Here is a 12,701-nt window from a genome sequence, read left to right on the forward strand (position 1 = left end):
AAGTCTTTTCATCTTTTTCCAAAACATACTGAAAACGGGGTAACCCGTCAAAATAAAAGTCCCTAAAAAAAAACCTTTGTTACATAAACTTCAAGGTAGGCTACATTATTCGTGCAATCTAAACATACAAGGGATGATCAAAAGTTTGGAGACTATGGCCATGACAAAAAAAAAAAAAAAAAAAAAAAAAAAAAAAAAAAAAAAGAAAACAAACATTAGTGTATTTGTGTAATGATGCAGTATAGCGCTCCTGATTTGACAGACAGATCTTGTTAAACCCCTGAAGTGAAAGTGAAAGCCATCTCACTTTAAACCCATTTTTCTCAAAATTAAATTCCTGAAAATCATATCTATATCAGCCAACTTAAGATAGTCATATTGTTACGTTCAATCTACGGAAATAGATAAAAAAAAAAAAAAAAAAAAAAGGAAATAAAGACTGTTTTGAAAAGGGCTTGAACCCAGCTTTCATATGGTATCAAATAGGTTAAATTTCACCATATGTTGGGCTTTCCTTGATCGCATCACACTTTAATAGAAACGTGCGACTAGCCTACTAATAGCTTAAACAAGCGACTATAATAACACATTAATAATAATATATAAAAATAATAATAGTAATAATAATAATGATAATAATAATAATAATAATAATAATAATAATACAAGGAAGGAATAAGTGACAACGTGCCATTGAAGTACAGAAAAAGGTGCCATGACGAAGTTCTTGTTTGGCAAAAATAATCTAAGTTATTCTGTTAGAACAAGTTCAATAAAACATGTTTACTATATTTCAACAGGCAGGGGAGAATAGCCAAACCAAAAAGTAACAAATAAAACACGATGTAACATTCATAAAAGCGTACACAATGGAATGCGCACGTGTGACTGGGGCTATAGCGCCATCTAGCGGTCGCCGATTTTCTTAGGTTCAGCTTCGTGTGGATCGTGAGCTGTGTGTGTGTGGATTGGGCAAGGCCTAAAAGGGCGGAACGAAAGTCTCAAAATTCAAATGAATCAAATAGAATCGATTCAGAAGAGATGTGAATGAATGCACGCATGTCGTCTGATCCACAAATGAACATTTTAATCACCACGTGCACAAACTGTGATACTTTAATGCAAATGATAACATTTTTCACATTAGTCTAGTGACGCAAATTTGCGAATTTTTCGAATCGCGTACACGTTAATGAATTGCACTGGGCCTTGTTCATTGGTAGTTGTGTGTGTGTGCGTCGTGAAATGCTGTAAACTGCGAAAATGAAGTCTCAAAATCCAAATGAACGGAACAAGATTGACTCGAGCAAGACCTTAATAAATGCACGCGTGTCACCTGATCCACAAATGCACTGATTCCTTTTTGCATGAGCAATTTATGATATATTAATGCAGAACAGAACATTTTTATGTGCAAACATGTCTTTATTTGTACAAATCGCTGCACAATCATTTAATCCCGAATTCCACAGACTCAAATTGAAATGCATTTGTTTGTGGATTGTAAGATACATGCATAAAATTGATCCAGTACATGGAAAATTGTGCGTTCATCTATTAATCGTTTTGAGTCTAATTTCATCCCATATTCTCAAGCCAACTTAAAGTTTGTCTTGATTAACTTTTTTTATCTAGTTACAAAATGAAACAATTTTATTTGTGTGCTATAATCCAGATCTTCAGAATCCATACGATTGACCCAAAATCAAGACGTTATCCGGCGATCTTCATCTCCATCCGAGCAGTGAGTCCAGTAGCAACAGCAAATAAACCCGCTTAAGTACATTTTACAAATTCAAATACTGCCGCTTCAAGAAACAACAGGTTTTACTGCAGGAAAATCGAACGCTCATTGGCTCTCGCCTGCATTCGTCACAGATTGCGACGGAAGTGTTTGAAAGATGCGCATGCGACTTCTTCACGGAGTGGATTAGGATGATAATTTGGATGATATTTTCACCGATTAACTCTTTACATTCTGCTCTGCACCTCAAACAAACCTACTGTATTCCGCCAGAGAGGACTGCGGCTGCAACGCATTGTCATTTGGATTACTGTTGGTACTGCTGTACGTTTTTGCAATAAATAAATGAATGTGATTGCACTTTTCTGTCTGTCATGTTTTTGTACAGAGAGTTATGGTTTAGAGGTAGGAGTGGGATTAGTGACTATAAAAATAGTTTAATGCTGTATTGTTACTAAAATGGTAATTTCCCTGCATATTTTGGTCAGTTACGTTTTATATTTTTTTATATTCGCTATAAAATGGGTAGGTTTAGGTTTGGGGGTAGGTTAAGAGGGCTGAAAATCTAAATCGCTTAATAAAATGGCAAAAAGGCAATGATACGAAATATTTTACGTTTTTTAACTAAAATTACGTAGCGATTTGTACGTTTTAAACCTTGAAATACGTCTAAATTGTACGTTTTAGCATTAATGAAAACACTATACATTTTTGTACGTTTTGTGCCTCCAAACCTTACGTATAAATACCTACGTATAAACGATGAGATTATCTCTGCATTAGTTAAACATGAATTAATGCATATTTATGGTGTACCCGTATTGTAGTCTTACCGCTAATTATTTTAACACTTTTTCATTAATAAAGTGAATAGTTTACGATCTAGCATGTATAGCAGTGGTTCTCAACCTTTTTTGGGACAGCGCCCCCCTACCCATTATCCAGGTCCCTCACGCCCCCCATCAAATAAATTGTAGTTTAATTGTCCTCACTGAATATTAAAGTTGATTATTATTATTTTGTTTATAATGAGGACTGTTATTATATTTACAGTAATTCAAACGTATGGGGTCATTATGATTTTTAGGAAATTACTTTATTTCAAGGATGCATTGAATTGATCAAAAAAGACAGTGAAGTACTTTTTTTACAGTAAATTATTTTAAAATAAGTGTAATAACATTCATTTACAGAGTTTTTAAGCATGTTGGTGGTTTTCATTGCTATAGCTTCAGTGTTGTTGAGATGTGGATATATCTTGTTGCCCCAAATTTAAAAAGACTAAATAAAAATGACATAGTGGACATTGTTATTTTGGTGAGTAAATACCACATTTACACATGCAAATGGAAGAAATGTAAACCCTACTTCACTATATTTTATAGATTTTGTGAGAATATTTCAAAGTTTACTTAAAAAAAATCTAAGTACAACCATAATTCTAGAAAAGTTGGGACATTTTGTAAAATGATAAAATCTGTGATTTGTTCATTCTATTTAACTTTTATTTAATTGACAAAAGTACAAAGAAAAGATTTCCAAAGTTTTCACTGACCAACTTAAATGTATTTTGTACATATGAACATATTTATTTATAAAATATTTTATTTATTTATTTATTTGAAGTATGCATCCCACTCCAAAAAAGTTGGGACAGAGGCAAAATAAAAGTGAAAAGGTTATAGAATAACCAAATGAACTGCTTTGAAACACAGCAAGCAGGTGAATTGCCACATGACATTCATCACATTTTTGATTTATCATTTGAAGTATCATTATCATTAGAAGCAAAAAAAAAAAAGGAGCAAAAAAGCAACGTGGGTATAAATTAGGCTATATCTGTGAGCTTTGAATAAACTCTTTAGAAATTTGGTATTCAAACCAACTGCAGCCAATCAGCAAACAAAAAGTATTAATTTTTCTAAACAAGAAAAAATATCTCTTGCTTTATCGTGTCTAAATGTTTGCTATTGTTTTGACGCAGCAGCTGCGCTACAGAAAGTCAAGCACACAAGTCAAGCTAAAGTACTGAAGTCGTTGGAAATGATACACCGTCTAGTCTAGGAGCAGGAGTATTGGTGTAAACTAGCAGCGAACACCACTACTACACAGGCCACGAACAGCGCGACACGTTGTTTTAAAGCACATACAGGTCCTTTTCAAAAAATTAGCATATTGTGATAAAGTTCATTATTTTCTGTAATGTACTGATAAACATTAGACTTTCATATATTTTAGATTCATTACACACAACTGAAGTAGTTTCAAGCCTTTTATTGTTTTAATATTGATGATTTTGGCATACAGCTCATGAAAACCCAAAATTCCTATCTCAAAAAATTAGCATATCATGAAAAGGTTCTCTAAACGAGCTATTAACCTAATCATCTGAATCAACTAATTAACTCTAAACACCTGCAAAAGATTCCTGAGGCTTTTAAAAACTCCCAGCCTGGTTCATTACTCAAAACCGCAATCATGGGTAAGACTGCCGACCTGACTGCTGTCCAGAAGGCCATCATTGACACCCTCAAGCAAGAGGGTAAGACACAGAAAGAAATTTCTGAACGAATAGGCTGTTCCCAGAGTGCTGTATCAAGGCACCTCAGTGTGAAGTCTGTGGGAAGGAAAAAGTGTGGCAGAAAATGCTGCACAACGAGAAGAGGTGACCGGACTCTGAGGAAGATTGTGGAGAAGGACCAATTCCAGACCTTGGGGGACCTGCGGAAGCAGTGGACTGAGTCTGGAGTAGAAACATCCAGAGCCACCGTGTACAGGCGTGTGCAGGAAATGGGCTACAGGTGCCGCATTCCCCAGGTCAAGCCACTTTTGAACCAGAAACAGCGGCAGAAGCGCCTGACCAGGGCTACAGAGAAGCAGCACTGGACTGTTGCTCAGTGGTCCAAAGTACTTTTGTCGGATGAAAGCAAATTTTGCATGTCATTTGGAAATCAAGGTGCCAGAGTCTGGAGGAAGACTGGGGAGAGGGAAATGCCAAAATGCCTGAAGTCCAGTGTCAAGTACCCACAGTCAGTGATGGTCTGGGGTGCCATGTCAGCTGCGGTCAATGCAGCTAGCTATCAGGAGATTTTGGAGCACTTCATGCTTCTATCTGCTGAAAAGCTTTATGGAGATGAAGATTTCATTTTTCAGCACGACCTGGCACCTGCTCACAGTGCCAAAACCACTGGTAAATGGTTTACTGACCATGGTATTACTGTGCTCAATTGGCCTGCCAACTCTCCTGACCTGAACCCCATAGAGAATCTGTGGGATATTGTGAAGAGAAAGTTGAGAGACGCAAGACCCAACACTCTGGATGATCTTAAGGCCGCTATCGAAGCATCCTGGGCCTCCATAACACCTCAGCAGTGCCACAGGCTGATTGCCTCCATGCCACGCCGCATTGAAGCAGTCATTTCTGCAAAAGGATTCCCGACCAAGTATTGAGTGCATAACTGAACATAATTATTTGAAGGTTGACTTTTTTTGTATTAAAAACACTTTTCTTTTATTGGTTGGATGAAATATGCTAATTTTTTGAGATAGGAATTTTGGGTTTTCATGAGCTGTATGCCAAAATCATCAATATTAAAACAATAAAAGGCTTGAAACTACTTCAGTTGTGTGTAATGAATCTAAAATATATGAAAGTCTGATGTTTATCAGTACATTACAGAAAATAATGAACTTTATCACAATATGCTAATTTTTTGAAAAGGACCTGTAGATCCCCTTACAATCAGTCGTTCAGTAACAACTGAGCGCGAGCGCTACAGTGAACGGATCCCGCGTTCTATTTCTGCCTGCGGGATTCCACGTGCTTGCGCTACCGACAAATTGAAAAATAGACACAGAAAGTGCGTTTTGATGTATCCAGTGTAGAGACAGCGTTAGGATGTGACAGACCATTTTCTTTTGCAAGTTCCAGCTCATACATCTTTGGTGTAAACTAGTCTTGACCAAACGCCCCCCAGGAACAGCTCAGCGCCCCCCGATGCTGTCGGAACGCCCCAGTTGAGAAACACTAATGTATAGTAATGATTTACAATTATTGTGTAATCCTATTGTTAAAATGATGAAAGATAATGCTGTTTTAATTTTAGTCCCATTGATCAAAATACAGTAGAACAGATGCTGCTTTCAATTCCAGATGACAAATCTTGTGGAGTTGATCATTTGGATGGTAAATTTATAAAAATGGTAAATTTGTAATTTATTTAATAGATGTTTGCGTAGTGGTGTATATCTGAATCGATGGAAAGAATCTTATACTGCTGCTCTTATACACAACAGATGTAAGTTATCATGTCTAGATGATAAGAAATTGGTCGGTGCTGTTTTTATAAACTATACAGCAGCTTTTGATGTTAATGACCATGATATTCGTATTGCTAAACTAAAATGTTATGTTTTTTTCACTTACAGCTCTTGATTGGATCGGAAGTAATTTGATATCATTTGACTGTTTACTACACTCCAATTTTCCTGTTTTATACTAAAAGCTGTATTTTGCTTGTCAGAAATACATCCTCGGTTTTAAAGTTACTTTAAATTGGGGTAGAATTAAATGAATGGGAAAGCTCAGCATTTCATCACCTCACCTATACCCCCAGGGGTACGTGTACCCCAGTTTGAGAACCACTGGTCTTGTGCATCTGAGAAACACCTAAAATAAACTACTGATAGTTCAGAACAGAGCAGCCAGGCTTGTGCTTCATTATCCATTTTGGGCCAATGTTAATGACATGAATAAAAAGTTATCATGGCTGCTAGTGAAAGTTAAATTACATTTGCGATTGTTGGTATATTTTCACAAGGTAATCAAGTATCAAACTCCTTTTTTTTTATTTGAAAGGCTTGTTTATGTGGCACTTAGACATGATTATAAAACACATCAAGTGAGTAAGACTCAGCTTTTTTTTTATTTTTCCACAGACAAATTTGATGAAAGACTTTATTGAGGCTTTATTGCTTTATTGAGGCTCTGTTGTTTGGAATATGCTTCCCATAAATATACGAAAGTGTAACTGTACATATGTACTTCAGAATCAGAATTAGCTTTATTCGTGAGGTGTGCACAAACACACAAGGAATTTGTTGTGTTTTTTTTTTTAAGGTGCCTCTGGTACATACATACATAAATACATACATACATAAATATCTGACATGAGAACAGAGAAAAGCATTTAAATAAAATAAAAACTTAAAATAAATAATAATGTGTATGAATCTGGAACAGAAGATTGATGTACAGATTTGTGCATTGTTTAAATACAGCTATATAAATAAGAGATGTGCATGAGTATTTACATAATAATACTACAGAAAGAGACAATAATTAGAAATGGTTAAAAAAAAAATACAGAAATTAATTGTAGAACACAGGTAATGATTAATGTTTTAGCTGTTAAGCTGTCTGCCTGAGGGGAGAAGTGCAAACAGGTTGTGTCCAGGGTGAGAAAGGTCTTTGATGATGTTTCCTGCCCGTTTCTTGACTCTGAAGATGTATAAGTCCTGAAGGTTGGGCGGTGCACACCAATGATTCTTTCTGCTGTCCTGCAAACTTCAGAAGTTTGACAGATGGGTCTTTAGAGGTGCAGTAATTTGTGTAGAGGGAGAAGAGCAGTGGGGAGAGAATGCAGCCCTGTGGAGCTCCAGTGCTGATGGTGCGGGTGCCGGATGTGAGTTTTCCCAGCCTCACTAGCTGCTGCCTATCTGTCAGGAAGCTGGTGATCCACTGACAGATGGAGGTGGGTACAGAAAGCTGTGACAGTTTATTTTGAAGGATATCTGGAATGATGGTGTTGAAAGCAGAGCTGAAGTCCACAAACAAGGTCCTTGCATAGGTCCCTGGTTTGTCCAGATGTTGAAGGATGTAGTGTAATCCCATATTGACTGCATCATCCACAGACCTGTTTGCTCGGTAAGCAAACTGCAGGGGGGGTCCAGCAAGGGTCCAGTAATGTCCTTCAAGTAGGCCAACACCAGTCTCTCGAATGACTTCATGACCACAGATGTTATAGCAACAGGTCTGTAGTCATTAATTCCTCTGATTTTTGGTTTCTTGGGTACGGGGTGATGGTGGAACATTTGAAGCAGGATGGGACTATACACAGCTCCAGGGATCTGTTGAAGATCAAAGTGAAGATGGATGATAGCTGGACAGCACAGGCTTTAAGGCAGGCTGGAGAGACACCGTCTGGGCCTTTGGCTTTCCTTATCTTCTGCTTCCTGAAGACTTTGCAAATATCACCTTCACAGATCTTAAGGGCATATCTTCTTTTTTTTTTCCAAAGAAAAATGCTTATAAATATGTAGATGTATATTTTAAGTGCTGCTACTGCTGAGATGTATAGTGTTTTCTTTTTTTGTGTTTTTATCTATTATACAACTGTTAATTTTGGATTGAGTTGTGGAAGACTAGCAACAACTTTGTGAAAGCTAATGGGGATCCAAATAAACAATAAACACACAATTAAAACAGCCTGTAGTGTGATGTAAACATGTAAACCCGGTTGGTAATGTGTTAAATAAATGTGCAGTCAGCAGAGAAAATCACCCACTGCTCGTGACTGAATCACTTTTGGATCTTTAATAAGAATCAATTCACATTTGATTCATATAGTGAAGACTATGCAGTGTTTTAATTATACTCAGTATATAATTATATATTAAATTTCTGTCTAATTTCTTACTACACATTAAATAAAGCTAAACAACTATTTGCACTGTGTCATGCTTCTTTTGACGTGATCAACCCGGGTTCAAATCTGCCTTTTGGCAAACTTTTTTCTCCCTTTTCAAATTTTATATCACATTAGAAAAGCATTTATTTTTAATAAAAATGAAGGAAATAATCAAAAAGTTGAAAATAAAATATGGGGTAGGGTAAGAATAGGTGTAGGGAAGGCTTTATTTTCCCAATACGGTGGCATCCATTTAATAATTTGAATTAAAATTTAAATTTACACTCAATATGTTATTACTGCATACTGTTTTATAATGTACTATACTGAAGTGCAGATATTTGCCACTATTTGCGATAAGTAGTATGAATAGCAGAAAGTCCTGCTATTTTAACACATTATACAGTATATGTATATATATATATATAAGTGTAAAAAGCTAAACATTCTATTTAAACTATGTTAAAAGATTTTCTTTAAAGATTTTCTGTTATTTATACTACTTATTGCAAATAAGTATTTTATTTAGGGCAAATGGCTTCTTCCAAAAAATGTGGGCTATTTGCATTTAATGTAAATAGACACTCTGATTTTTTAGGTAGTATTTGCAACCCAGCGATTGTGTGGAACTTTGGGTGATTTGGGTTTAACTTATTATTGTTATTATTATTATTATTTTCTTTGTTTATATAGCTCAGTTATATTGATCACATTCCAGTGTATTCATGTGTGTTTTCTTCCATTGTGGTGAAGAGTGGAGCTTGATCTTAGGTTGTGAGCGGCCGCTGTGTGTGTGAATGTTATTTAGTGTTGGGCAAGTTACTCTGAAAATGTAATTAAATTACTGATTACTGATTACTCCTTTTAAAAATAATCAAATTACTGTTCTGATTACTTTATTTCAAAAGTAATTAGTTACATTACTAGTTACATTACTTTTTTTCTGTACATCCACGAAATTTACTTGAAATTGTAAGTTTGTGTGTTGCCTAACATCCCAGCATAAACACTCCTGATAAAATATTTGTTATTAAAGCATCAACATTCACAAACCACTGTTATTTTTACTAAAAGCAATAGGCTGCTGCATATGTGGTTGGAAAATGCATGGCATTTCGAGCAGTGAGTGGATTCTCTGATTGTCCACTGCATTCCAGAAATCAACATTGTTTAATGCTGCAAACACGTTATAAATAGAAACTATGCCTATGCTTAGGTGTGTTAATCGTTTTTGTTTTATATTACTTGTTCTTGTTGCTTTTGTGCATTACATGAATAGACTTGACGTGCGAGTGCGGGTGCGGGGCTGTGGGCGGGCAGAGACTCATGTGAAGACAATGGTGCGTTGCTCTCCGCATCTGGTACGTTCTCAAGAAGTTTTAATGTGCCGTGCTGCCCTTTCAGGTGTCTTTAAAATGGATATGGAGTTTTTCACAGTTGAAAAGGATTTCTTTCCCTCTGACAACGCACAATAATGTCCTTTCTTTTGACAGAAATAAATTTAAAAATTGTATTTCCAGCTACAGAAAGTGTACTTTCCTCTCCCCATGCTGACTATGTTTTCATTGGTAGAATCCGCCTCACAGGCGCTTACCAAAGTAGTTTTCAGGTAGAGGACATCATGTGTGCTAGCCAACACCCTTTTTACAATCTAGATGATAATTCTGTCGGCAATGATGTAACGCAGCAGTAGCGCATGCTTGTAACTATACTGTAATTACTAATTTGGAAATTATAAGGCGTTAAATTACTCCGTTACTAAAAAAAGAAGCAAATTACAGTAACGCATTACAAAGTAATGCATTACTGCCCAACACTGTCTATGATTGTCTGATGGGGCCGACACACACAGACTGATGCTCTTTATACAGAGTGACAATCACAAAACCAGCTAATCATAGTGACTTCAGTTAAAATCTGCAGCTAACAGATCATATGCAGTGAACAAATAAAACACTGTTTATCATTGCATTAACATCAGCACTTCCATGTTCACTGCATTAAACAACAAACACCATCGTCATCATCTACAACCAAACCACGAGCTCCACCCTTCAGCACAATGAAAACCAATGAAAACTTCAACATAACACAAACTCCTCAAAAGACCAGAAACAACATTTGAACATTAAACACATACAGATCTTTACCTTTTACAATTATGTAATTATGTGCATTTGTTAAATAACACAGACAAGAGAGGATTCAGTAAAACTGACAACAGTGATTTTTTTTTTTTTTTTTTTTTTTTTTTTGTCTGTACCTCGTGTAGAAGTTACTGCTGTAGTTGTAGTTGATTTTGTGATGTGGACTGGAATCACTGCTGTCACTGAATCAGCTTTAGCTGTAAAGAATGAATGTTAGTTAAGATTATATTTTAACTTTGATGATCACATTATATAAATTATATGTTTTTTGTTTGTTTGTTTGTTTTTTCATTATTAACAGCAGCACTTCTTGGACAGTTAAACTTGATTTGAGTTTCTCTTCTGTCAGACTGAAAGAAGCTTTTGTTCCTCAATTCTATCTATGTCAATGATACTAATAGTCCTTAGTGTTACTGACATTATGAGGATCTAAAATGATTGATGAGATTGTTTTCTCACCTGAACTCTTGACAGTATATGTGACTGATGTCATGACTTGATCTATGTGAGTAACTTCACATCTCCACTCTCTGTTGTCATCTTCATTCAGGAGTGTTGTAGTCAGAGTGATGATACAGTGTCCTGGAGCTGATATCTGATATCTGGAGTCTGATATTGTCAGTTTAACACCAGCCTGATTCACCCAGAACAGCTGAATTCCATCAGAACGGATCCAGTCATCACAAGAGTCTCCAGCATATGAAAACAACTGACAGTAGAGAGTCACAGAGCTGCCTGCACTGATCTCAGTCTGTGAGGATGATGAAAAGACTGAAACACAAAATACACACTTTTCAATCATCATGGGAGTTTAAACCAATCATTCTTAAATTCATCACATAATTGTAAAATTACCATGAAGAACATGCAGATAAACACGTGTATCAGCTTCTTGGTAGTGTTGTCCATTCACATATTGTCGGCACATGTAAAGTCCATAATCTTCTTTTGTGATGTTCTTGATGTTCAGAGAGCAGTCGGACCCCAGACTCAGTCTCTCAATGTATTTCATCTTTATCCCTAAACCAATCAGTTCAACTGCTGCTGAATGTCTGAATCTGTTATTATAGGTCCATGTAGTTGATTTGCAGTCATGAAGATCATTATTACAGGGCAGATGGACATTTTCACCAAAACTGATGAACACTTGAGTCTCATCCACTCCACTGGTACCTGAAACACAATAACATTTGAGTGATCATTATGTTATATATTAACAAATGAAAACAAAAGCATACCAGCATAAAAAACACAAGATTCAATATATATATATATATATATATATATATATATTTTTTTTTTTTTTCTTCATGAGAGAGCTGTTTAAATCATTAATATACTCTTATAGAGAGAGTTAATGAATGAAAATATTAACAATAAATATCATTAATAATGTTAAAAATAAACAGAAAATAGTAAAAAATAGTAAAAAAAAAAAAAAGTAATAAAAAAAAAGCAATCCATTAATTAAACTAAATGTCTTGTAGAGAAAACAGAGATTTGTTTACCTGTGAGAAGTGAAGAGAGAATGATCAGTCCCAGCAGACACAAATGACACTTATCAGCCATTTTCTCTTTCTGTCAGTCTTCCTCTTCATTATATGCTCACAACTCTCTCTTTAAATACTATCAGCTCTTCCTGTGTTTGTTCACTTCCTCTGATCTGATTGGCTGAGTGTTTATTTGACTGACACTATATCACTGCATGATGGACGAGTGTTGAATCAGCATCATATTCTGACTGATCTTCACACTGTTACTGCTGATATTTGCTCTGAATCTCACCTGAACCACGACACTCATGATTGCTGTTTGCAAAGATGCATTGACACAAAAAATAAGATTAAATTACAAAGAGTGGACATATAAAGGTAATGTGTTTGTTGTATTTCTGCAAATGAGTATGATAAAGTGACTATGGAATCATCATTTAGTCAAACAAACTCTGTCTTTATGAAGTTTTACAGTGATCTTTTGCATCTATTTCAGAGTCAAGGCTTTCTTATAATGCTGAAATGGTTAATTTCATTCTACATGTTTATAACTAAAATATCATATTAATTATGGCAGTTGTCGTGTTTCAGAGCAGTGATCTCACTGTTGAGTTTAACCGCAGTAGGG

General features: G+C 35.6%; 1 protein-coding gene across 1 annotated transcript; it reads right to left on the reverse strand.

Annotated features, from left to right (window-relative positions):
• Positions 1 to 7,154: 7,154 nt before the first annotated feature.
• Positions 7,155 to 12,378, reverse strand: LOC127158969 (uncharacterized). The gene is made up of 5 exons (XM_051101910.1): positions 12,089 to 12,378; positions 11,436 to 11,753; positions 11,040 to 11,351; positions 10,697 to 10,777; positions 7,155 to 7,747 (listed from the first exon to the last, which is right to left on the reverse strand). Exons 1-5 carry the CDS (start codon positions 12,147 to 12,149, stop codon positions 7,155 to 7,157), a joined length of 1,365 nt encoding a protein of 454 aa, XP_050957867.1. The 5' UTR covers positions 12,150 to 12,378.
• Positions 12,379 to 12,701: the final 323 nt, after the last annotated feature.

This window comes from Labeo rohita, unplaced genomic scaffold, assembly GCF_022985175.1.
Source record: "Labeo rohita strain BAU-BD-2019 unplaced genomic scaffold, IGBB_LRoh.1.0 scaffold_1818, whole genome shotgun sequence".
NCBI lineage: Eukaryota > Metazoa > Chordata > Actinopteri > Cypriniformes > Cyprinidae > Labeo > Labeo rohita.

Coding starts and splice junctions, on each gene's coding strand:
- LOC127158969 (XM_051101910.1), bottom strand. CDS start 12,149: ATGGCTGATAAGTGTCATTTGTGTCTGCTGGGACTGATCATTCTCTCT. Junction 11,754..12,088: donor TCTCTCTTCACTTCTCACAG/GTAAACAAATCT, acceptor ATTGTGTTTCAG/GTACCAGTGGAGTGGATGAG. Junction 11,352..11,435: donor TTATCTGCATGTTCTTCATG/GTAATTTTACAA, acceptor TTTGTGTTTCAG/TCTTTTCATCATCCTCACAG.